This window comes from Rhinolophus hipposideros, assembly GCF_964194185.1.
Source record: "Rhinolophus hipposideros genome assembly, chromosome: 15".
Taxonomy (NCBI): Eukaryota; Metazoa; Chordata; class Mammalia; order Chiroptera; family Rhinolophidae; genus Rhinolophus; species Rhinolophus hipposideros.
Window position 1 is genome coordinate 65,291,269 of NC_138061.1, and position 26,423 is coordinate 65,317,691.

The 26,423-nt window shown below is 44.4% G+C and overlaps 1 protein-coding gene and 1 pseudogene across 4 annotated transcripts in view; both read right to left on the reverse strand.

The window, feature by feature from the left end:
* Positions 1–24,084, reverse strand: part of ALOX5 (arachidonate 5-lipoxygenase) — a 49,586-nt gene extending 25,502 nt beyond the window's left edge. The window contains exons 1-3 of one of the 3 annotated variants that reach the window (XM_081074692.1): positions 23,573–24,084; positions 15,962–16,160; positions 9,538–9,619 (exon numbers count right to left, since the gene is read on the reverse strand). Coding sequence is in view for 2 of the 3 variants with exons in the window: in XM_081074690.1 (XP_080930816.1) it covers positions 9,538–9,619; positions 15,962–16,160; positions 22,517–22,666 (431 nt within the window). In the remaining variant the exon portion in view is untranslated. Of the gene's footprint in view, positions 1–9,537; positions 9,620–15,961; positions 16,161–22,516; positions 22,715–23,572 lie in introns of those variants that run through there. The other 2 variants (XM_081074690.1, XM_081074691.1) reach the window with 2 other exon arrangements.
* LOC308508313 (UMP-CMP kinase-like) lies at positions 13,734–14,399 on the reverse strand (annotated as a pseudogene). The gene has a single exon. The product of its transcript is annotated as a UMP-CMP kinase-like (transcript).
* Positions 24,085–26,423: the final 2,339 nt, after the last annotated feature.

Genomic DNA, 26,423 nt, shown 5'->3' on the forward strand with positions numbered 1-26,423 from the left:
GTCAACTGTAATTGGAAAATTTAAATTTTTTTTTAAAAAGTCTTGAGTCCCTTTAATATCATCTCACAAAAATCCCCCCTGTTTCTCATGGTGTTCTGTTGGGCCAGTAAGCCTCTCAGTAGGACCATAGAGGTGATCACTGTTAGAGCAAACACATTTTGGAAACCATTTTCTGTTGCATAGCACCTTACATTTCTCAACTTTCTGAATATATTCTAGGCAGGAAAAAAAAAGAAAAAAGGCATATCTAGATATATACTGATTAATTTTTAAATATCGGAGGTGTGTGTGGGGGGGGGGCGGTGGGGAATGAAGGGAGAGAGAGAGGAGAGAGAGAGGAGAGAGATGTCCCCACAAGTTCACAGACTTCTGAGAGAAGAAAAATAATCAAACTATCATTAAGTTTCTCATTTGTCACATTGAAAATAGGAAGAGAGGGTCAAGTGTTTACAGACTTTTTTTTTTTAGATCATCATCTAAGTCTCTTATGTCAAGTCAAATAATTGGTGAGGGCAGGACAATTTTTTTTTTGGGGGGAGCGGGGTTGGGGATAAGCACATATCCTTTCTGAGGAAACTAAACGAACAAGTTCATCGAGACAAAAATGAAATTAGAATGAACCATTAAGTTCCTAAATATAGTAGAGAGTATTCATCTGAAAACAATAGCAAGTATAATTTTAAATAAACAAAAATATCAAAGCCATTTTCTCAAAAATCAGGACCCAGAGAGGATGTTCATCACTGCTACTATTATTTGTTTTGGGAATTCCAGCCACTCAATAAGAAAAAAAATATCAGTAGTGTAAATAATGGATAATAAGAGACAAAATTATCATCATTTAAATAATATGATCAAATAACTAGGTAACTAAAGACTCACTAAAAAATGATTAGTGCCAATAAAAAAGTTTAGTAAGGTGTCAATACAAGATAAATAGGAAAAAATGAGTAATTTATCATTATCCCAGCAGTATTTATTTACAAACAGAAAAATATGCCACTCAAAATTGTGCAAGCTATAATTTCTCTTGTTATAAAGTAACTGGAAAGAAAAAAATAGAAATTTTATTGAAGGACATTATACAAGATGGAAATAGGTGAAAAAAACACACTGTGTCCTTGGATGGAAAGACTGAATATCATTAAATGCCAGTATATAACACATTTATATGTAATTCAAAGCAATTCTCATAATGAAAATCTTTAAAAAGAACAGTGAGATAACAAAACAGCCACTACCATATATTACAAAGTTATGATAATCAAAAGATGGTGCTGGGCTGTGGAGTAGAAAAGTAGACTAACACTCAAAGTCTAGAAACAGACCCAAGAAAACAGGTGAATAATACAAAACTAGCTAATACGTGTGCTCCAATGTTCATTGCAGCTTTGTTTACGGTGGCCAAGACATGGAAACAACCAAAATGTCCTTCGATAGATGAATGGATAAAGAAGTTGTGGTATATATACACAAAGGAATACTATTCGGCGTTAAGGAAAGATGATATAGGAGCATTTGTGACAACATGGATGGATCTTGAGAGTATAATGCTAAGCAAAATAAGTCAGACAGAAAAAGCAGAGAATCCTATGATTTCATTGATATGTGGTATATAAACCAAAAGCAACAGAAGAACAAGACAAACAAATGAGAAACAAGAACTCATGGACACAGACAATAATTTAGTGGTTACCAGAGGGTAAGGAGGGTGGGAGGAGGGAGATGAGGGTAAGGGGGATCAAATATATGGTGATGGAAGGAGAACTTCTCTGGGTGGTGAACACACAATGGGATTTATAGATGATGTAACACAGAATTGTACACCTGAAATTATGTAACTTCACTAACAATTGTCACCCCAATAAATTTAAAAAAAAAATGAAAAATAAAAAAAAGAAGAAGCAAGGCACAGACTGATTAGATTAAACACTGTAGCTTAACAACCACGACACTATACATTGCTCTGGCTGCACGCATGCGAGTCCCACATAGTTGTGTAAGTCACGGGGAGAGAACGCGGGGGGTGGGGGACGACGCGCGTTGGCTCTCCATCTCTCTGCCTGGCTGACTGAGTCATGAGGGTCAGCTGGACTCACCAACTTTCTGGCAAATTAGAGACTAGTTTTAGTTATTACTTTACTTCCAAACTCTAATCTGGAAGCTTGAGAGTTTTTATGAAAGAGGAACTCTGAGATTATGCAGACGGTGCAAAGTCCCGTGTTTCCTGAACGGAAGCAGAGGAGGGGGTGTGAAAAGGGCAGATTAGTAGGAGGAAGAAAAAATGATGATTAGACCTATGAAAGGGGTAAACTGTCTCACCAGAAAACCCTTCTGACCCATCTCCTAGACCCTGCCAAAGCCCCACTCACGTGAAAACACCACTGAATCCACCTCTCCCTGGTAAAGGGCTGTTTTCCAAAAGGTGTTCCAGAGAGCACTTGTTCTGCAGGATGCTAAGAGTCATAGGTCAAATTCTCTTGGGAAACACTGGGTTAAAAAGAAATTAACCGTGGTCCATTACCACAGAACTTCCCAGAATCCTTAATGCTTATGGGCATTCTGAACCTCCAGGAGGAAGATGTGATAAACAGTTTCCCAAAGTTGTTTTACCATAGGACCTTTTTCCAGGGCACACTTTGGAAAGTACTGGATTAAGAAAAATGCTTGGAAGACTAATTTATCGGTCAGTCATTAACATCTTAGTTTGAATTATTGTGGACTGGCTAAGACCTGCTGTCCATTCACCTAACAGGACACAACTAGCCTGATTCTCTGGGAGCTATTTGATATCACTACAACCTAGGACTCCTTCCTTCCCCAGAGCCAGAAGTAGGTGGGGAGCCCACTATAGGGGCTTTGCCACAGGTGGCTGAAGGGAGGAAAACCAAGAAAGGAGTGTACAAACAATCACCCTTTCAGATGAGGATGGATGGTGCAGAGCTCTTGGACCATGCCTTATGTATTGTACCAAGTACAAACGTCTGAAAACGCATTTATGGTATCTGAGCTGAGAGGCTTACACACAAATATTCTAAAACAAATCACAATTTCATAAATCCCTAACATTACCCACAGTATAATCAGATTACTCTCCTCCATCTGGTATAAAGACAAAAGTTTTATTTAAAAATTTTATTATGAAATAGAATATATAAATACAGAGGGTGCCAAAAAATATATATGCATTTTAAGAGATGTTATCTATGTGGCAGTAGTTTGCCGTAATCAGAAGTGTCTGGACGCTGATGGTAACCACTTTGAGCACCTCTTGAAATTGCAGAAGTCAAACGTGACTATATATTATTACAATTTTAATACAGGTTTTTTCTTTCTTAAAATGTGTATATATTTTTTGGTACCCTCTGTATATGTATGTATGTATATGTATGTATGCACACACACACACACTCACAACTGCAGAAAAATGTACAAAACATCTGTATAACCAACATGGAAATCAAGAATCAGAACATTGTTGGTACCGTGAAACCTCCTTCTCACTTAACAAACCCAATCACCATCCTCCCTTTTAGTTTTTCACTTCCTTGCTATTGTTTATTATTCCACTGCTATACAGCTTTCCCTAAACAATGTAATTCCAAATGTTATGGAGTGGCCAGACTTGTTGTGTCCACACTGTAGTTGTGAGGTTCGTCCACGCTGCTCCGTGCAGCAGCTCTTTGTTGATTTTCCTTGCGGGGTAGAATGGTCACAGTTTATGCATCTGTTCTATTGTTGAGGGACACGGGTGGTTTCCATTTTTCATGTCTCGTAAATGATGCTGTGGTAAACATCTGTGTACATGTATCCAGTGCACAGGCACAGGGATTTGGTCCGGGAACAGAATGTCTGGGTCATAGGTTATATGTAGCTTCAATTTTATTAGACATTGAAAAATTGTTTCAAGGGATGTATAAATTTATACTGCTGCCTGCAGCTCGGGAGCCGCCCCAACCTTAATGGCACTCTTTAACACTTGGGTCTTGTCAAGTTTCAGTTTTGCCCATGTGGGGTGTGTGTGTGTGTGTGTGTGTGTGTGTGTGTGTGTTTGTATGTGTGTGTTAATGTAGTATTGCTTTAATTAGTACACCTTCATTGTGTGTTACTTCTGATTTGCTTGGTTACAAATGAAGTTGAGCACCTTTTCTGGGTATTTGCTCCTCATTTTGCACAGCGACTGCTCGAATCTCTTGCCTATTTTTCTACTGAATTAACAACCCTCTTTTTATAGATTTGTTGGGGTCCTGTGTATACTGTGTTTCCCTGAAAATAAGACGGGGTCTTATATTAAGTTTTGCTCCAAAAGACGCATTAGGACTTATGTTCAGGGGACGTCATCCTGAAAAATCATGCTAGGGCTTATTTTCCGGTTAGGTCTTATTTTCAGGGAAACACAGCATTACGGATCATAATTCTTGTCCATCACTCTGTGAATTGTCTCCTCCCTCTCCTTGTGATGCCTTTCAGTGAACAGAAGTCCTTCAGCGTTGGGTAGGGGAACTTAATCTTTTCTGTAAGGTTAGTGCATCTTGAGTCTTGTTTGAAAAATCTTTTGTCCTTGAGACCATGAAGAATAATCTACAGCCTGAATGTTTTGTAGCTTTGCCTTTAACACTGAAGCCCATTCAACCCGAACCTGAGTTTTCTGAACGACATGATATAGAATCCAAGTTCTCCTCCGCTCTCCCCGGTCTGTGCCCAACAGCCTCGGCTCTTCTCCTCATGCGCCCTCTGCGTACGTCAAGCATCCATGTGTGTATGTCCCTGTTTCTCATTTTTTTCATTCTGTTTCATGGATATATACGTTTTTATGGAAAGAGGATAGACTTGAAGGCAGTTCTGAGGCTGGGGCACCCAGTGGTTTCAGGGAGGTTTGTCCAGCATTGGACAGCACTGGGACCCTGAGAGTGGAGCGAGGCTAAAGAGCTAAGAAACGAGAGACACCTTTACAAATGAGAAAGTTAAAAACCAAAAAAGATGCTACCTTCCTATGGTAAGAATGAGTGAAATGGGTACCCGTACACTGCTCGTGAAAACTGGTGGGAGATTTTTGAAGGGAGATGTGCCAGTACATATTAATAACTTACACTGTTTGCTTTAGTGCTTTCATTTCTGGGCACCTACCCTACGGAGACACAAAGGCACAGAAAGTTCCACACAAAGTTTTTTCACATTGTTTATAAGAATAAAAAATTGGAAACCTCTGAAATGTCCAGTCAGACTGGTGTTTAAGTAAATGATGCTGTATCCATACAATGGAATATTATATAAAACCCAGGATAATGTTTGTGATGAGATTTTTTTAAATGTGGGGAAATGTTTCTGTTACACCTCCAAGAAAGAGAGAGAAAGAAAGAAGATATCAAGTCATATACAGACGGTGCCAAAAAAATGTACACACATTTTGAGAAAGGAAACAACTGTTAAAATTGTAATGCTCAATATATACCGATAACAAAACATGAACACAAGTCATGTGTATGAGTATACATTTTTTTGGCACCCTCGGTATAGACTACAATCCCAAATAAGTGAAAGTAGATGAATTACAGGTATTTTTCTGCTTCTACATTATTCCCCTTCCTTTGCTTTGCTGGATTAAAAAACCCTGACATATTACAGATTCCTTATAAGTAGTTAAACTAGAGAGGACTAGGTAGAAAAAAGTAACAGTCGTTGCTCCCCCAAAGCCCCTCCACAGCCCAGGAAACCATGCTGACCATTTAGCATGATTCCTTTCACTCCTTTCTCTTGGAAGGAAACTCAAATGTACAAAACGAAATGAAAACAAAGCTCTGCTATAGACATAAACAGGTATGGGCTGGGGAAACCTGGAGGATAAAAGCCCGGTTTGCTCAAAACCCCACAATGACCCATCAAACCCATTTAGGGGCTGAATACAGCCCACTGGCCACCAGGCTCCATATGAGCACTCAAGATCATGGATTAGAAGCACCTGTTTATTATTTTTAAAGTTTTATTGAGATATAATTTATGTACCATAAAATTCACCCCTCAAAATTAATCAAAAGGTTTTTAATATATTTACAGAGTTGTGTATCCATCACCATAATTTAATTTTGGAATATTTTCATCCCAAATAGAAACCTTGTACCATTAATAGCCACTCCCCATTCCCCAACTCCAACTTCTAGCCCTAGGCAACCCCTAATCTACCAATCTCTGTCCATAGATTTGCCTATTCGGACATTTCACATCAATAGAATCATACAATATGTGTTCTTTTGTAAATGACCTTTTCTCATTTAGCAAAATGTTTTGAGGTTTAGCATGTATCTACAGTTCATTACTTTTTAATGCCAAATAATATTCCATTGTATGGACAGACATTTTGTTTATCCATTCATCAGTTAATGGAATTTTGGTTGTTTCCATTTTGGCGTTATTATGAATAATATTGCTATGAATGTTTGTGTACCATTGTGTGTGTGTGTGTGTGTGTGTGTGTGTGTAGAAATACGTTTTCATTACTCTGGGTAGATACCTAGGAGCAGAATTGTTAGGTCATATGGTAATTCTGTTAAAGATTTTTGAGGAGCTGCTAAACTGTTGTCCAAAGTGGCTGCATCATTTTACATTCTCACCAGCAGTGTGTGTGTTTTTCCACATTCTTGGCAGCACTTGGTATTATCTGTCTTTTTTATTCTTTCCATCCTAGTGCATGTGAAGTAGTATCTCACGGTGCTTCCAATTTACACTTTCCTGATGACTAATGGTGTTGAGCGTCTTTTCATGTGCTTATTGGCCATTCATACATTATCTCTGGAGAAGTGTTTATTCATTCCTTTTTATGGCTGAAACATTATATATTCCATTATATAGAAACACCACTGACATTCATCAGTTAATGGACATTTGGGTTGTATTCATATTTGGCAATTATGAATAATGCTGCTATAAACATTCATGTACAAGTTTTTGTGTGGACATATATTTTCATTTTTCTTGGGTATATGTCTAGGTGTGGGATTGCTGGATCACATGATAACTCTCTAATAGCCTGAGGAACTACCAGACTGTTTCCCAAAGCAGCTGCACCATTTTACATTTCCACCAGCAGTGCACGAGGTTCTGAATTCTCCACATCCTTGCCAACACTTGTCATTTTATTCCATTCTGTGGGTTGTCTTTTCGTTTTCTTGAGGGTATCCTTTGAAGCATAAAAGTTTTAAAGTTTGATGACATCAATTTGTCTGTTTTTCTTTTGTTGCTTATGCTTTTGTTGTCATATCTAAAAATCCTTTGCCAAATCCAAGTTCTGAAGGTTTACCCATGTTTTCTTCAAAGTTTTATAGTTTTAGCTCTTTCATTAGGTATTTTATCCATTTTAAGTTAATTTATGTATGTGGTATGAGGTAAGAGTCCAACTTTATTCTTTTACATGTGGCTATTTACTTCCTCCAATGAATTTTTTTACTACCTCTGTTGAAAATTAATTGACCATAAATATAAGGGCTTATTTCAGGACTCTCAATAATATTTCATTGATCTATACAATGTCTATCCTTATGTCAGTATCGCTTTGTTTTGATTACTGCAGCAGTATGGTAATTTTGATACTGAGAAGTATGAGTCCTTCAACTTTGTTTTCTTTTTTCAAGATTGTTTTGACTATTCTGGGTTCCTTGCATTTCAATATGAATTTTAGGATCTGCTGGTAAATTTCTGCAAAAAAGTTGGCTGGGATTTTGATACAGATTGTGTTGAATTTATACATCACTTTGGGAAGTATTGCCATTTAAACAGTGTAAGTCCTCTGGTCCACGAACATGAGGTGACTTTCACCTTGTTTGGGTCTTCTTTAATTATCTTCAACAGTGTTTTGTAGTTTTCATTGCACAAATCTTGGACTTCTTTTGTTAAATTTATTCATAAATATTTTATTCCTTTTGATGCTAAATTGAATTGTTTTTTATTTTCATTTTCAGATTATTGATTGCTACCATATAGAAAAACAATTGAATTTTGTATATTATCTTATATCCTGCAACCTTGCTGGTTTATTAGTTCCAATAGTTTTTTGGTGACTTCCTTAGAATTTTCTATATATGAGATCATGTCATCTGTGAATGGCAATAGTTTTATTTATTGTTTTTTTTGTTTATTTTTTTATTTGGGAGACATTTATTTACTTTCCCATGTCACCATTCATTGATAAATCTTATATCTCCTCAGGAAAACAGCACTATTGAGTGACTGTTACATCCTATGGAGAACTTCGGTCTTTGGTCACAGCGTTAAGAATTCCTGGTTTTGATCCCACGATTATTTATTGTTCTTCAGTTTGGCTTCCTTTTTATTTCTCTTGCCTAACTGCCCTGGCTAGTCCTTCCAGCACGATGTTGAATAGAAGTGGTAAAAGCTGACATCCTTATCTTGTTCCCAGATGTTAGGAGAAAAGCATGCAATCTTTCCCCATTAAGTATGATATGAACTGTGAGTTTTCTGTAGATGCCCTTTATCAGGTTGAAAAAGTTCCCTTTGATTACTTTTTTTTTTTTATCACGAAAGGGTATTGGATTTTGTTAAATGCTATCTTGTGTGTCTATTGATATGATCATGTTTCCTTGTTCTTTACTCTATTGACAGGTATATTACATTAATTGATTTTTTGGACGTTAAACCAGCCTTGCATATTTGGGATAAATCCTACCTGGCCATATTATGTAATGCCTTTTATGTGCTGCTGAACTTGGTTTGCTAGTATTTTATTGAAAATGTTTGCATTTATATTCCTAAGAGATATTGGTGTATAGTTTTCTTTTTTAATGATGTCTTTGCCTGGCTTTGGTATAATACTGGTCTCATACAATGAGTTAAGACTTGTTCCGTCCTCTTCTATTTTTTGTAAGATTGGGATTAATTCTTTAAATGCTTGGTAGAATTCGCCAGGGAAGCCATCTGGGCCTGGGCTTTTCTTTGTGGGAAGTTTTAAGATTACTAATTCAGTCTCTTCGCTTGTGGTTGTTCTACTCAGATTATTTTGTCTTCAGTCAGTTATGAGTCAATCTTTCTAGGAATTTGTCCATTTCATCTAAGTTATCTAACGGTTTGGTATACAGTAGTTCATAGTATTCTCTTTTGTTCATTTTAATTTCTGTGAGTTGGTATTGATGTTCCCTCTCTTATTTCTAATTTTAATAATTTGTGTCCTCTCTTTTCTCTGTTGGCTAGAGATTTGTCAATTTTGTTCTGTATTGTGTATCACTTTTATAAGCAAATTTTATCAGAAGACATAAAAAGTGAGGGATAATCCCTGCAATAAATGATGGGATACATCAAGATAAATTCAAGCTTTTGCTGCCCCATTTCTCCTAAATGTCAACATGGTTGACCCCAAAGTTTTCCCATAACTCCCCTTACCATCTCTGCCTGGAGGGGTGGTCAGATGGAGCTTCTGGACAACAGGAAGCTGGTGCCTTGGTCATCGCTTACCAACAATGACGGGCCAGAAGCTGTGGACAGGGAAAAAAACATGGACCCGTGGCCACGTGGCCTGATGTCATCACTCACCTATATTGTTTTTGCCGTGTTTCCAGTTCTTTACATCTGTGCTGCTTGAGAATGTGAATTTGGTCATCGCGGGCCAACTTTGCTGTGAGGAAAGGACACATGTAAGAAGAGCCTCAGGAAGAAGGATAACAACGTCCAACACTCAGGTTTCCCTCAGACATGCTGCCCATGCCAAGTGCTTTACATACATCATTTTATGTAAGCCTCAGAACACTCCACTATTTGTTATCAAATGGCCCTCAGGAATGTTGAATGGTTTGCCCTTGAACTTCCCTGAAGGTCATACACCCAATGAATGGATTTTCAACACAAGACTCAAATCCCATGTTCTCAGTCACTCCTTTGATGTAAGAACAAATCTAGTTCCTCCACCCCCCCCCAACCCCCACCTGCTCACTCAGCAAGCCTTGGGGCCCTGCATCTTGGCCGAAAATTTCCAGATGCATGAGTCAGGCGTGGTTCTCATCAGGCTTTACTGGGACCAGACAATGATTCACTGCCTCCCTCCTGCAGGGACTGGGTGTGTCCACCTCTGGTCAGCAAGTGGATTTCCACCTGGGGGCTCTAAGCTTCTGCTCAGCCCCCATGACACTGATTCTGTCAAGAATCCTGGGCACCTGGGGCAGAGTTGCCATTCCTCTCTTCATGGTCCTTGGTGGATTTATTTAAACCACGGCAGAGTACTTCACTGCTGTTCCCCCTGCAATTCTCATGCAGAGCAAAAATGGCAGCTAAGGCTTCCCTGTTGCCTGATAGAGCAGCAAAGACTCATGACTCTTGTGTTTCTAAGTGCAATTGGCTGCTTCCTGGATAAATGTGTAACTTAAGATCCAACATACAGATCCTGACACTGTCCAGTTCCCTGTGGTGCCCACACAGAGGACTGAGAATGAAGCTTAATTTGAAAATAGTATGTAGTGTCCTAGTGTGTGGGCTTTAGAAGAGACACAACTGGGTTTGGGTGTAGACTTGGGATCTGTCACTCACAGCTGTGTGACCTGTAGCCAGTTGCCTTGGCTTCCTTACAGCTGAAATGGAGATAATAATGCCTATTTCTAGGGTTATGGTGGGGAGCGAGTGAGAGAATGCAATAAAGCATTCCATAGAGCTTGGCACCCAGTAACTGCCCAATAAATGGGAACATTGGTTATTGTCCTAATAATCGTAATGGACCTGAGCCTTCTCTTCCTCCCTCTAAGCCAGGGCTTCAAAAGCATCTCATCTCTCGTTTCAGGAGAGGGGCAGGTGGCTAAGGGCAGGGGTGGGAGGGGTGGGATCATGATTACTCTTTATACTATTGTTTAAGGCAAAGCCGGTGAACACGTTTAAGGGAGCCTGAGTGGCAGGAATTCCAGAGCTTCTCTTGAATTCTACTACTACTACTACTACTACTACTACTACTACTACTACTACTAGAGTAGTGCTTCTCCAGCTCTCTGTGGTAAAGGGCCAGTTTTTAAAACCTGTTCCTTCACAGACTGATAGTTTTGTAAAATACAGTAAAAATGAACTACTGGAAAAATGAAATAAAAAACAAACCAAAGACTTTCAAAATACAAGCCCTGTTGTTATTTTCAGATGCAACAGTCATAGAATTACTCTGGCAAGTTGCTCTAAAACTGTTCTGTCTCTGTACTTGCCTCACTGCAGATCAGCCCGCTACAGTTCTTAGCCCACACTCCTGTCAAATGGCCACCACAAGACAGAGTAAATTTTGTGACCTTTTTCTTGACTGAGGTCAGGGTACAAAAGTCCTTTCAGCTCCAGACATTCAATTCTGAAATATTCTTGGAATTTGGTTTCCTTCCTTCCTTCCTTCCTTCCTTCCTTCCTTCCTTCCTTCCTTCCTTCCTTCCTTCCTTCCCTCCCTCCCTCCCTCCCTCCCTCCCTCCCTCCCTCCCTCCCTCCCTTCCTTTCTCCCTCCTTCCCTCCTTCCCTCCCTTCCTCCTTTCTTCCTTTCTTCCCTTTGCCACAGTATGAAATTTATTGAGTTTATTTACTAAATAATTCATATATACCCAACATCACTGAATGAAAATAATGTTAGTTAATGTTTTTAAAAATAGCAAGGCTTCCACTGGGGTCTTTCAAGAAAGTAAAAAAATCGTTGGTGACTGTATCTTTAACAAATGGAATGACCAAACTAGGGAAGTCAGATGTATCTCAATTATCTCCTAAACTCAACAATGCCAACATATTTTTCTACTTAAAAAGCAAAGCTTCATAATTTAGTAATTACTATGTTCCTTGGGTTTTGTTTTCAAATGCCACAGGAAGATATTTAATGAAAGGAAGGAAAGCACCTAATCTCAGCAGTCTTCTTAAAAACTTTAAGTTAAGGTTGCTTTCATAATATCAGTATAAATATTTGGATCCCCATCTGATGGATTTCTTCACTTATGTAAGTAGGAATGAACTTACAATCTTATAGTCTTTATTCCAGTTTCATACTACAGCTGTTTGATTAAATCACCAGTAAAATCCCTCTGTATCGGCTGGACTGAATCACTAGATAAGAATTCATTGCAATCTCTTCCAAGAAACCAAGTTAATGTCAGTACAAATTTTGGTGTCTAATATGTTACAGTACTATGGACACTTTGTTTTCTAATGGCAAGTATGTTGAAAATTCATCATTAATACATGAATTTCATAACACACATAGAAATAAATGTATCTATTATAATATGACATCCATAAATTGTCCTCATTATTCCCAATGGCTTTAGATATGAAATCTAATTATACAAAGTCAAAATTTCTTGTCTGATTTAACCCTGTAAACTAAAAGTATAAGTGGTGAAGATGAGAAACATTTTAATCTCATAAGAACCTGGGATACCACTTTGCATTAGTGATGGCAGAAAAAGGTAAGAAGGAAAAAAACAATTTTTTCAGAGATTTTAAAAGAAAAAATAAATTAAAAAAAAAATTCCTTTGGACTTTATAGCCTCTAAAAAAAAATTTTGTGTCTTCCCATGTTTCAACATCGTGAAAAAAAAAATTTACTGAATAAAAGTAGTCAGGAAGGGAATCAAACATTTATAAGATATATTTATTATTTTCTAACCAAAGTGCAATGATTTTTAAAACTTCTTTAATAAATAACTATGAAAAAATACTGAAGAAAATAAAATACAAATGGGAAATTTAACCATTAGATTTCTTCTGCTTTATAATAACTTTATATTTAGTCTAGAAAACAAACAAACAAACAAAAAAACCCATTTTACCATAAATCTAGTACATGAATTTCAAGGTTCCACTGCTAGGAATTCTGTTAAGATCAGTTTAATCATTAATAACACTACATAATAGAGCATAAGGAACACATGTCATTACATGTGATCCTTGCCCCTTATCCTTAGATTTGTGTCAGAATAAAGCAGACAATTCTGACAGATTCTGAACCCCCAGTGCCCCCATTCCAATTCCTGGAAACAAAGACTATTCCCTGTCACACAATTTTGTACAAGTTGTAGTCAAATGAAGCCTAAGTTTTCTTACCTTTCTATAGGAAATGATCAGTTATTTGATAAATACTAAAACATTTCTAGGAATTCACTTTATGAATTTGATTCCAAAACACGTTGTGCCAAGAACTGACTACACAAAAAGCTTCTTTGGAAATTGGTCCACAAATTCACTTAAGAGGTTGGAAATTTAAAACTTGCAAGAAAAAGAGGAAGTATGGAATTCCTAATCATGACATGTAATTAATAAAGGGATATACACATATATAAAAAGTTTTGCTCAGAGCAGACACAAATTATCAAAGGGATATTCTTTTTGAATAAAAACAAAGAACTAGCTAAATACTATTCTTTGTTTTATGAGCACCATAGCTAGGATGAAGTTAGACCGAATTCACTGACTGACTACTCCTGTGACAAAAAAAAAAAAAAGATTAAAATAAAATTGAAGATAAAAAGTTTGCCTTATTTTCTAGCCATTAATTGTGATGTAATTATACTTTACAATGTTAAAGTATTGTTTCATTTTATTGTGTTTGATTTTTGGTGATCCCATAACGCACTGGTTAAAACTAAGTAGACATGTTCTTAAGTATTACTCAAACACATTTTGAGCAATAAACTATATATATATATATATATATGCCTTAAAAAGGGATTGTGTTAGCAGCTATATCAAAGCAATATTCAAGCATGATTTCAAGGATGCTTTCAGGTTTATAGTTAGCCTTCTTTGTCACAAATCTTCAGAACATCAAAAATTTCAACAGGTTTAGAAGCACCTGTTTTCTTGACTCCCCATTTCTTCACATAAATCAATAATTGGCTTTGCTGACTGGAGATAGGTTTGAATTCTCTTTTCCAAGCCATCTCTGTTGTCTTCACTCCTACCACTGCTCTTTCCCCTCTCAAGACATGGTTCAACACAGATCTCATTATTACAATAAAAAAACAGAACGAGACATACTTCTGCCTTTTTCATCTATGGTCTTGTTCCAACCTTGACGGTTGTCTTGATTTCTTGGAAACCCATCAATCAAGAATTTATTCTTCTGAGCACTGACAACCATTGTCTGATCCATTTTCTGCTTTAACAAATGGATGGTTAGCTCAGCTGGCACAATCTTTCCATCTTTAATATACTTTTAAATGAGTTCCACCTATTGTGAATCTGGGTTCTTCCTTTAATCAAGTTCTCCTGCAGAAAGGTGTGTGTAGTCAATATTTATCGACGCTTCGGCCGCACTGGGTCCCCTTGCCGGTGCCAGGACCGCTGAGGATGAACACGACCAACGGCTTCATGAGGCGGTGACAGCAGAAGAAAAGCGGCTAGCGGGTCAGCGGCGGGAAACTAAGGCCCAGGAGGTGCAGCAGCCGGCGGCGGCAATGTCTCAGGAAACACCGCGTCTGGGTAGGACGCTGGTAGGTGACCACATCCAGTTGGGCAGAGGCGCGGGCTGCCGAGTGGGGCCTAGTCATCCGTGCCCTGGAATTTGGTTTCTTAAATTCCGTGTCAGAAACGATGGGAGTTTAGAAACATCTGGTAGAGAGGATCTGTTTTCCCCTTTGTCTTGGCTTCCTTAGCTAGTTGGGAGTAATAATCTGTTGTGCGGGAGACCCTGCTCACTGTGCCATGTGTCATGCTGCTATGTGTCATGCGGGGCAGCCTGTGGGGTCTCTGGTCCCGCTCCCCACATAAGAACGCATGACACAGTGAGGCCAAACAGGAACACCCACGGAGCCATAGGTAGGGGGGGTCACACCACTATAGTCTCGTTGGAAGCTGGGTTGGAGACACAGGAAGCAGGAGCCACAGAATCCACAATCCACACTCAGCCATACTCCGCTCTTGCTAGCTCAGCCACCATCTTCTTGCTAGCCACCGTTTGCTGCTAGAGTAGCCACGACAGTTATATTAGTGGCCAATGGCTCACTGGTTACAGCTGACGGTCAACTAGCCACAGCTGATGGCATCCAATCACAGCTGATGGCCATTTACTACCTGAGCCAGCACCTTTCCACGTGAGGCCGAGAGCCTGGAAACTGCTCTCCTGGCTCTGTCCCCACATAATCATTCTCGTTTTATCTACCCTGCCGAACTTCTGTGAAGAACGAACTATAGGGAATGCGCTGTAACTAGGAACTGCCAAACGGTGCTGCTGATAGAAGCAGCTGTCCTCCTCCTCCTCGTTCTAGCGGGTGAGCATCTGAAGGCTTACATTCCGGTTTAGAGTGTGAGCAAACCGAAGCGCAATGCCTTGAGGTCAGGTAGACTTGCTGAGGCAGGGATGTGACTTATGCTAAAAGGTTGGTGTGCAAGGGGGAGCCATTCAGGCAGCTAGTAGCCTGGCCTCTGCCCTCAGCTTCTCTTCTGCGCCATATCATGCCAGTTGTGTCTCTTAGGAAGAATGGCTTCCTGAGGAAGTGCCAGACTGGGGTATGCACATTTGAGGGTCTTGCTTAATAGGACAGATTTTAGGTTCTTTTCTCTTTCAGCAAAAGGTGGGACTTTAGGTTTAACAACTGGTGACTGTGCAGACCAGGCCTGCCCATAGCCCTTCTGCATGGGGGCCCTGGAGCCCTACTAAGGGCAGTGTCGGCCTTTCTCTGACATCTGGAGAGCTGCTCACTTAGGGGTACACCTCTGGGGTATTTGGTACCAGGGAACCTAGCTACCTCTGACAAAAATGGGTCATGTTCTTCCCCTAGAATGAGTATCGCTCAGAGGCGGGACATGGCTGGCTGTGTGCCCCACGCTCTGAGCCTGGGGCTTTTTAGTACTAGGAGGAAGATCACACCTCCTGCAGGTGCTTCCAGGCACAGGGCAGTGCCCAACCGCTGACTGTGACATTGTTATATTCCCATGGATACAGTTTTCTGAGGAAGGGGAGGCCTGAAAGCCCTCTCCATTCCTGGGAAGCTCAGGAAGTGGAAGGATCTAAGCCACTCACCTCGGCCATCTCTCAGGATGATCTCGCCCTCACCGGTGATCCAGCGGTAGCAGGGGAACTCGATGTAATCCCCGTAGGGTGTCTTCAGCGTGACATACTTCAGGTACCAGTCGTCATGAAGCCAGTACTTGCGCTTCTCAATTTTGACCAGCTGGATGTCACCCAGTTCGTCATCCACTGTCACATCGTAAGAATCAACCTGAGAAGGAGAAAAGGCCAATTAGACCCTCTGAGGTCTCCCGAGCTTGTATCACCCTGAATTCATTTAGAGAACATGTCTGCCCAATGCTGGCCTTTGGCAAGGCTGTGTGCTGCACCTGTGTGGTGGCTACGAGACGACCTGTGAGTCTGCAGCTCTTGCTGGTAGATGGAAGGAAGGGTCAGTGGCTGGAGCACTGCACTGGGCCTTTCAAAGACCAGCAGGCTTGGGAAGCCCTAGGCTCCATGCTTTTCCAAGGCACTTTTGAAGCCAGATTTCACCAATCTTTGAGTTTTTTCCTTCGTGACAGAACCTACAGTTCTCAGCATGCTAGTGAAGTGAAGGGAGGGCAGGCATGTTCACTCCGCATGTGACCCCAGGTGTCCCTATTTCCATTCTTCTTCCACCAAAACTGCCAGCAGAGACGACTTCATAAGGGGAATGGGAAGTGGGGTATTTTCAGCAAACTTCTTGGGTTCTGAGCACAGTGAGCAGATTGCATGTCGTGGTTGCCACAGATGCCAGATGCTTGTGGTTAGAAAGCAGAAGCCTCTCCCTTGTGCCCTGTGGTCTGCACCTGGGTCCTGAGGACCGAGGAGCCAGGTGTGTGTGTGGAATGACACTTCTCAGTCCCTAACATGTGTCTGAGCACATCTGTCCGGCCAGAATGCCTCGTCCTTCAGGGTGAAACAGCCCTCCTGCCCCAGAGAGTGTCCTATGGGAGAACAGGGGCCCAAGACGAGGTCACAGAGAACACTGACCCTCAGGGTCTGTGGGACCTAAGGATGGGGCCTGTCTGATTCCTAGGGAGTCGCCATTAGGCCCCGGTGCAGAGTTGGGAGAGGAGTCCCAGTGGGGGCTGGATGACCTGAGGCTCTGGGAGGAGGGGGAGTAAAGGAAGGCTACAACTCAGATTGGGTGGCTTGTGGAGGTGAGAAGAGGAGAGGGGTCCCTAAGCTGAGGCATCAGTGGGCCAGAGCAGAAGGTTCCGATGGGACCCTGCCTGCCACGAGAGGGGGTCTGCAGAGACCTCTGCTCTCATGTGAGGCCAAGGCAGAGGTTCCCACAGGAACGGGGGGGAGTGCAGTGAGGGAGAGAGAGCAAGGGAGCCAGGTGTCAGGGCAGCACGGCCAGCCTTAGTGGGTGCCAAAGTGACTGACCCTGGGATTCAGCAAATTGCTTCACTGAGGCTCTGTTTCTTCATCTGTCAAGGGGAGGTAATGCCTAGCTGTCAGGACCATTGAGAAATCCAAATGGCGTGGTGCTGGGCTCCGTCCTTCATGGCATAGGCCGCTGGCGGCTGTGCGCATCAGACCACCTAGTCCTCCCTCGACTGCTGGGGGCAGGGGGGTCACAAGGGCGCAGGCCATACACTGTCTGCGAATAGTCATGAGCCAGCATGGGCCCCTTCACTGAGGTCCATCCTGACTACACGCCAAACTGAGTAACCGGAAGCAGATGTGGGAGGAAGGCATTGAGCCCATGAGCTCAAACTTCTTGGCTCAAAACCGGGAGGGAATTCCTATGAGGGTACAGAAGGGGCTATGAGCCAGAGGGAGAATGGGAGGCACTTTCAGTGCTGGCAGTATAGGCCAAGCAGAGGGAAGTCAGCGTGTGGTGAGGCCTGGGTCTGGGCCGGAGGTGGCTGCTGCAGGGGAAGTGGCTTTCCTGTGGCTCTGAGGAGCTAGAGGGGGCTGAGGGTGGGGTGTGTGTGGGGGTTGATGCCAGGAAGGCTGAGCCGAGGTGGGAGGGAGGCCACTCAAAGGAAAAGGTTCCATGAGCATCTGGGGTGGCTACTCTCACGGGAGGGAGGATCCCAGCACCTTGGAATGGAAAGGGAAGGGAAATCGGGCTCAGGGAGCCTCGCCAGGACTGGAAAGGGAGGGCCAGATGTCCAGCTGGGGGTGGTGACTGACAAGGAAGAAATGGAACAGCTTCTCAGAGGGAAGGGAGACCACGGTCACCCTTCAGCAGACCTGTGGTGCAATCACAGGAGAAAGGAGCCATCCAGGTCCCCCTCTCCCACCTCCCACTGCAGGCCTGGCAGAGGGCTTTGGACTGTCATCTGGGAGAAACAGACACAACATGCCATTTGACAAGGGTGAGGGACAGACCTGCCCTTCTGGCTTGTCTGTGGCTGGCCCTGGCTTCAGGCCCAGAGTTACAGGAGGTGAACGAGGATCCAAGTAGTTCAGCCTCACCTGAATCAGGACAAAGTCTGGTGGCTGTGACTCTGGCCAAAGGAGCCACTACTGGAGAGTCACAGAGGATAGAGAAACCCTGTGCGTCAAAGAGCAAATTCAGGTCCTAGGACTGTGCACAGAGCCACACGGTGTGCCCATCTTCCTGCCTCTGCCATTGGCTGGTACACGTGCCGCTGCTGTTTGTTGTCTGTGTGCCCTGACACATTGAATTCTCATGTTCATTCTGCACAGTGGACACTATCAACAGTGGATGGCCCATAACAGGCCCTCAATAAATACAGGACATGTGCATGGCTGCATGGATAGGTCCCATTTTACTGAGGCTCAGAGAGGTCTGGCAGCTACCGTGCCAGTGAGTAATTCTGGCCCCGTGATTAGAATCCACACCTGTGTGACGATCAAAACCAGGTTCCTCCCACTGTTCCCCATGGCCTCATGATGGGAAAAGCCCCGGACTGGGAACCAGCGACCTGGCTCTGAGCCCGTGTTCAACCGATTGATAGAGTATGAAGGAGCAACCTGGGTGGGGTGGAAACCTTCCTAAGATATGGCATTGAAGCTGCTCTTGGGAGTTGGTAAGACTTCAGAGGTGAGGTGAGTGGGAGAAGGATGGGCAAGGCATTTTGGATGCCTGAGTTGGGGAGGGGGCAGCTAGAGCATGGAGCTCCTTGGGGCAGAGGGGGCAGGTGCTGTAGTCAAATGCTGGGAAGAGACATGGAGCTAGGAAAACATGCGACTCACCAGCCTCGTTTCACAGAAGGGTCACTTTGCTGATTTCACTTGTTCTCAACTCTTTTTTGAATATCTCAGCAAAATGTTAGCTGGCCAGTTTTCATTTGATCTTTATATCAGCATTTTAAGAAAGCTTTCATTTGTCTCTGCCCCAGATCCCTCGCTGGAGCAAGGACAGAGGAAAGTCAGGGTGTGGCCCAGCCTGGGATTGCCTGTCTTGGAGGGGGCTGATAAGGGGCTGGTGGGGGTGGGAGAGGAGAGGAGAAGGCTGTGGAGTAGAGAGAGGGAGGAAAAGGGGTGGACAAGGGAGAGACTGAGGCAGAGAGGGGGAAAGTGGGCAGTGATTATGGAAGTTGAGAGGGCAGCGAATGGGGGAGCAGTGGAAAATGGGAGATAGAGCAGAAGGGAGAAAGGAGAGCAGCAAAGAAGAGAGAAATAGGGGACTTTGGGGGACTTGGGAAATAGGAAGTAGAGGAAGGAAGAGAAGGAGGGAGAGGAGGCTGAATGTAGGGAAGAGAGGGGACAGAAAGTGAAGACTGGGCAATAGAGATTGAGGGTCAAAGTAAAATGTTTATTCTTCATTCATGTATTCTGAGAAGGAGGTATTCTATTAAAATGTATTCTCCATTAATATATTATAAGAATATTCACTAAATGTATTTAAGAAGCATATGTAGTTGTAATAATTGTTTATACTTAGTGCATATAGTCAAGGACAATTATTAAACATCACTCTATTGCCCTTAGCTTTCCTAACAGTGCTGTCATGGAATGAGAATGGGTCAAGTTAGATTTCCCAGAAATCTTCAGATCTGTTAAAGTCATCCCATCTGACCTGAAATTACTTTAAATTGACAGAGTTAAAGAAACACATCAATTTGTTAAATTTGCCTAGACTTGGACTAGTCTATGGGCTCTTGGGGTCACCAGTCTGGCTTTCCGCAGCTGACAGTGGGAAGCCAATCCAGGGGTGACTGTTTACAGGAGAAGCTCACCTGCAAGGACTCTGCCTCCCAGGACTGTTCTGGGTCACTATGCAGAACCCTGATGAGAAGAACCAGGGACCTGTGACTTGAGGAAAATCAGTCCTGTCCATCATTTGACTGAATTGCACAAGGAAGAGTGGGGGTACTGACCTGCCAGTGACCAGGAAATGACTGAATTGGTGGCCTGAAAATAGTCTTTACTGTTACTGTTATTAACCATGATTGTAACACTTTTTGAGTAAAATGGGATAGCTTTACCTTCTCAGCTAGTATTTCCTCTAAGTTTTCTCCTTCACCTTTACCCAAAAGGAACGGACTGTCCTTAAAGACCATTGGCTGGAGAATGAGGAAGTAGGTCCTGGGCACTGCAAGACAGTGTGGAGTAACTGCATCAACAGGAACTTTCTCAAAAGCTGCGTTTTTTTCCAGAGCCTTTCAGAGCCGGCTGGGTCCCTGCGGTACAGCAGCCCCTCCCGACCTGCCGCTCTCACCCTGTGGAAATGGGATATGCAAATCTCTCCTGAAATTTGCTTCTGGACCACTCACTGAGGTCTTTAAACACCTTGTCATTTGAATGAATTCTCAGGGCTAGGAAGACAGAAGAAAAGGAGGGAAATAAAGAACAGGAGAGTGCTTTCATCCTTCTTCCAAAAATTCATTATGGCCACACCACAGTGTCTCTTCCGGGGAGAAACCACACGTGGGGTGCCCCATGCCACAGTGAGCACACTGGTGTGTGTGGTGTGCAGAGGGGAACAGGGCCCACTGTGGCCCACTTATAAAGAGGAAGTACCTGTATCCTCTCCTCCTCCCTAGGTGTTGGGGGGATCCATGAAATAACAGAAATAAATGAAGGTGCTTCAGAAACAACAGAGGGTGTCATCATCCCAAATGGATGATTCACCAGCTCTACCACACCACTGTCCTCAGGGCCAGCCTCCTGATCGGGGAAACCAAGTGACAGGAGGTTGTTCTTAGACTCAACACCTAACTCTTCTTGCAGGGATGTCAAGCCAGGGTCATGTGCTGCACTTAGCTGAGTGCCGAGCTGGCTTACAGCCAGGTTCTGCGGCTTTAGGGCAGGAATGAAGCCTACCTTGAGTTTGGAATCTGGAAAAGGAGTGGACTTTAGGCTCTGCAGACCTCTAACACACTCTATGAATTTTATCCAGAAAGTGTTCAGTTGAGCCATATAAAATTGCTGTTTTGTTTGTCAAACATAATCAACAGTATGAGTGATTTTATGTGGTTTGACCTTATAATCAACTAAATGGTGAGAAGACAGCTTTGTGAAGTCTACATCCTTTTGGTCCAGTTCTGGGGCCGGGGTGGCAGAGGGAGCAGATAGTCCCTGGGCACCTGCAGTGTGTCCAGACCTCCACAAGTCATTTACCGAGCACTTCCTGTGCTTGCCACTGGGCTGGGCATGCCACTAAACCTCAGTGACAACTGTGACCTGCCATGTTCACGAAGAGAGCCACAGGGCTAGATCCATGGCTGAGCCAGCATCCGGAGGCCACCTGTGCATGGCCTCACACAGTACCTGGCACCCCAAAGAGGTGCCACAAACATGGGCTCCATTTGCTTCTCGCACTCCCCCAGCTCCAGGGTCTCCAGTGAGGAGGGGCCAGGGGAAGTCCTCCTCCCCCGTCTTCCTGCACTGAGCCCACACCTCAGGTGGAATTCTCCCTGCTGTAGTGTCTGCTGGAAGCAGTGACCACTTCCAGATCTGCAAGTCTTCTCCTTGCTGGGGTTCTCTTGTCCCCTCTTAATTCCTCTGGTGACCTGTCCTGAGTGGAGCTGCTCAGGTGTGGAGCCATCTGCTAGTGTCACTCTAGGGCACTAATAGGCCTGGGCTCACCCAGGACTCCTGGACCCTCCTGAAGGCAACCCTTCCATTTTACATTTGGGGTAACTGTGGTCCAGAGAGTGAGCTAGTGGTCTGGCCCCGAGGAAACTGAGGCCTCCGGACCCCCAGAGCTACGCTTTGTCCCACAGCTTGTGGCTGCCGTGCCCTGCCCTGAGCTCAGAGCAGGGCAAGGCTCACAGGGTGACTCCCTCCCGTCACCAACCGTGGAAGGAGCCCTAGGAAATGGGGCACAGCAAGGCCGCCCACAGCACTTGCCCAGTTACGGGGCCTCTCCGAACCTCGGGTCCCCATCTGTGAAACAGCAGCCCTTGCCTCTTCTCCTGCTTCCCGGGGAGAAGGGCCTCGCCCTGAAAGCCTCCGCCCCGACTTCGCGTCCCGGCCGCCCCGCCCCGACTAGGTCCTGGACGGCTCCACCGGGTCCAGGTCTCCGAGGGGGTTGCTGGCCGCCCCGACCTCCGCAGCCGGCCCGGCAGCCCCACGGTCCCCGGCTCCCTGTGCTGGGTCCCGCGCCCGCGCCGCCCCGACGGGGCCCCAGGCGCGCAGCCCCGGTGGCCGCGCTCTCACCGCGCCGCGCTCGAAGTCGTTGTAGAAGGGCTTGTCCAGCAGGTGCTTCTCGCTGCAGCCCGCGGAGCCCACCAGGCTGAGGTAGATGTAGTCGTCGGTGCCAGCGAACCACTGGCTGCCGGTGGCCACGGTGACGGTGTAAGACGGCATGGCGGCGGGCAGCGAGCTCCGCGGGCCTCCGCGCCGGTCCCCGCGCGTGTCGCCGAGTGGGGCCGCGGGCCGCCCCGGGGCCCCGCCCCCAGCGCCCCGCCCCCCAGCGCCCCGCCCCCGGCGCCCCGCCCCCGGTGCCCCGCCCCGGCGCCCCGCCCCCAGCGCCCCGCCCCCCAGCGCCCCGCCCCCGGCGCCCCGCCCCCGGCGCCCCGCCCCCGGCGCCCCGCCCCGGCGCCCCGCCCCCAGCGCCCCGCCCCCCAGCGCCCCGCCCCCGGCGCCCCGCCCCCGGTGCCCCGCCCCCGGCGCCCCGCCCCGGCGCCCCGCACCCAGCGCCCCGCCCCCCAGCGCCCCGCCCTGGGGCCCCGCCCCCAGCGCCCCGCCCCAGCGCCCCGCCCTCCAACGCCCCGCCCCCCCAGCGCCCCGCCCCAGCGCCCCGCCCCCAGCACCCCGCCCCCGGGGCCCCGCCCCCAGCGCCCCGCCCCAGCGCCCCGCCCCCCAGCGCCCCGCCCCCAGCGCCCCGTCCCGCCCCCCCAGCGCCCCGCCCTCCCGCCGCCCGGGCCGCGCGGGGACCGCGGAGGACGCCGCCCGCGTCAGCCGCCCCCTGTCGGCTCGGCGTCTGCTGCAGTATTGGGGCACTCGGGCAACCCCGCTGCCGTCCCCCTCCATCCCTCCTCCGTCGTCCCGTCCACTCGGGGGCTCATTCGCTCTTACCACTATCCCCCCTTCCTGCCCCAGCTTCCCCCACCGCCCGGCTCCAGGGATGGGATAGGGTCGGCTCGGGACCCCTAGGAAACCAGACACACTGCCTGCAATCACCAAGCTCCCGGCGTGAGTGGGAGGCTGCGCGACCGCGACAATCCCCCACGCTGCGTGTTCTGGAAGTCCACAGCAGGAAGAGAAACCCACCTGGGAAGTCAGGCGGGCTTGCGAGAGGAGCCCACACGCGAGCTAACGCTGACGGGGAGCTGAGGCTCCGTCGCGACGGCTTCCCCCGGAGGCTCCCCTGGAAATGGCGCCCCGGGCCTGGTGCGGGTGGGCACCCAAGTGAGCCAGAGGCCCGCGGCGCTCAGGCTGTGAGGTTGTCAGCGTGTAGTGGGAGGAGGGCCGCCAGCGAGAGGGAGGCCGGAACAAGAAAGCCCGATCTCAACACCCAGGCTTGTCTGCAGGAAGACGGCGAGCTTCCAGCGAGGAGGAGCTGAAGACACTGGGTCAGATCTCAGGGCGGCGGGCTTTGTTCATCAGAAGACACGCTTCCAAAGGGCTCTCTGGGAATCAAATTGGACATGAAAGCTTCTGGGCACTGTTGAGACAGGAGCATGTGAAGACAGCGTGAAAGCCAGGCAAGGGACACGCTCCAGGAACCCTGGAGGAGGTACGAAAGATGGCTATGGAATCACCCTTCGTGTCTAAGAACGAAATGGCCCTTGTTTTACTTTAGAAAGGAAATACAATCTATTTTTTGACAAAAGTAATAAACTATCATTGTAGAAAATATAGAAAAGTTTGGTACACAATCAAAATTCTTAACATACATAAAAAGCAGTTAGTAAAAATTACATTATTGTTGGGTGTCCGATGGACATGCGTCCTATTTGGGAGACCACCTCAGGGATACTGTGGATACCTGATCATGGCATTGTACACCAGAAGCTAAACATTAATGAATGCCAACTATAATTTTATATATACAATGTGATGGCTCGGTGTGAGGTCGGAGGGATAGTGGATGGGGGGAGGGGAGTCCACAGTGTGAGGGATATAAGTGATGAACGTCTAAGTATTACCTTGTCTTGTACACCTGAAACTAATATAAATAAATAAATAAATACAGGATTGAAAAATCAAAAAAAAGTTACATTAGACATTTTATACCATTAAAAGCACATTGTATGTGCAATTTCATGTCATATTTCCATTTTCCTTAATATTATAACATATTTTTCTATGGAATTTCACTTTTGAAATATTTTTTAAAATTGTGTATTGTTTAATTGTATGGATATACCACCATTTCTTTAATTAGACCACTATTATAGGACATTTACGTTGCTTCACCCATAAATAACTCTATGGCACATATTTTGTGCTTAAAACATTTTAAAAAAGGTTTTCTTAAGACAGGGATTTAGAAAACTAAAGTGTATGAACATTTTGAGACTTTGTTACATGTTAAGCTATTTTCTGGAAGACTGTAGTAATTTACATTTATGCCATTTACTCTCATGCAGAACATAGAATCTTTGTTTCAGAGGAAGTTCGCTGTAACAGGGTAGTTTCCAAAGTTATCTCAATCTTTCTCTGCCCTTGTTCAGGCTTTCAGCATCTCCTGCATGGATTGTAACAACTTTCTACCTAATAACCTCTCTGCCTCTAGTCTAACTGCCAACCACCCCCCCATCTCATGCCCTAATTCTCTAGCCAGAATTATTTCCCTGTGACATAGATGGGATCATCTCACAACCTTACTTGAAGTCCATCATTGCTTACTTGCTTTCAAAATTTTGCAACTTTATTGAGATGTAATTAGCATGCCATACAATTCACTCAGTGTACAATTTTAGTAATATTCAGACTTGAGAGATCATCGTCACAGTCAAGTTTAGAACATTTTCATTATCCCATTAGCAGTCACTTCCCATTTATTTGCCCCCTCATCCTCTAGCCAGGGAAAACACTAATCTACTTTCTGTCTTTATAGATTTGCCTATTTTGGACATTTCATGTGAATGGAATAATACAATATGTGACTTTTTGTTACTGGTTTCTTCTACTTAGAACAATTTTTTCAAAGTTTATCCATGTTGAAGGACATAACAGTATTTTATTCCTTCTTGATGCTGAATAATATTCCATTTTTATGAATATACCATACTGTTTCTATCCATTCATCAGATGATGGAAATTTGAGTTGTTTCCACTGTTGGGCTATTATTAATAAAGATGCCATGAATTTTTGTGTGGATGTATGTTTGCATTTTTCTTGGGGAGATAACTAGGAGTGGGATTGCTGGACCATATGTTAGCTCTATGTTTAGCATTTTGAGGAAATGCCAGATTGTTTTCCAAAGTGGCTGTACCATTTACATTTACTCATGAATATTTTATATGGTTTTTTGAAGAAAAGCTATTTATTTATCTATCTATCTATCTATCTATCTATCTATCTATTTATTTATTTATTGTTGTTTCCTCCCAGCTTTCTTCTGATACAAGGATATTTTTATTTTATTTTCTTTTGTTTTCTTTTTTTAAGATTTTTATTTTTTATTTTTATTTATTTCTATTTTGTTTTTTTTTATTTTAATTTATTAGTTTCAGGCGTACAAGACAAGGTAATACTTAGACGTTCATCATTTATATCCCTCACACTGTGAACCCCCCTCCCCCCATCCACTATCCCTCCGACCTCGCACCGAGCCATCACATTATATATATAAAATTATAGTTGGCATTCATTATTGTTTAGCTTCTGGTGTACAGTGCCTATTGATACATAAAAATTATATATATATTGAAGGTACACAAGGTAAGGTTTTTATATACAGGTACATTGTGACATAATTACCACAACCAAGCCACTGAACACCTACCTCACTCACAGGTATCCCCCCATTGTTTTCGGTATGGTGAGAACATAAGATCTACTCTACTAGCAAATTTCAAGTATACAGTATTATTAATTATGGTCACATGCTGTATATTAGATCCCAAGAACTTACAACTGCAAGTTTTCACCCTTTGACCAACCTCTCCAGAT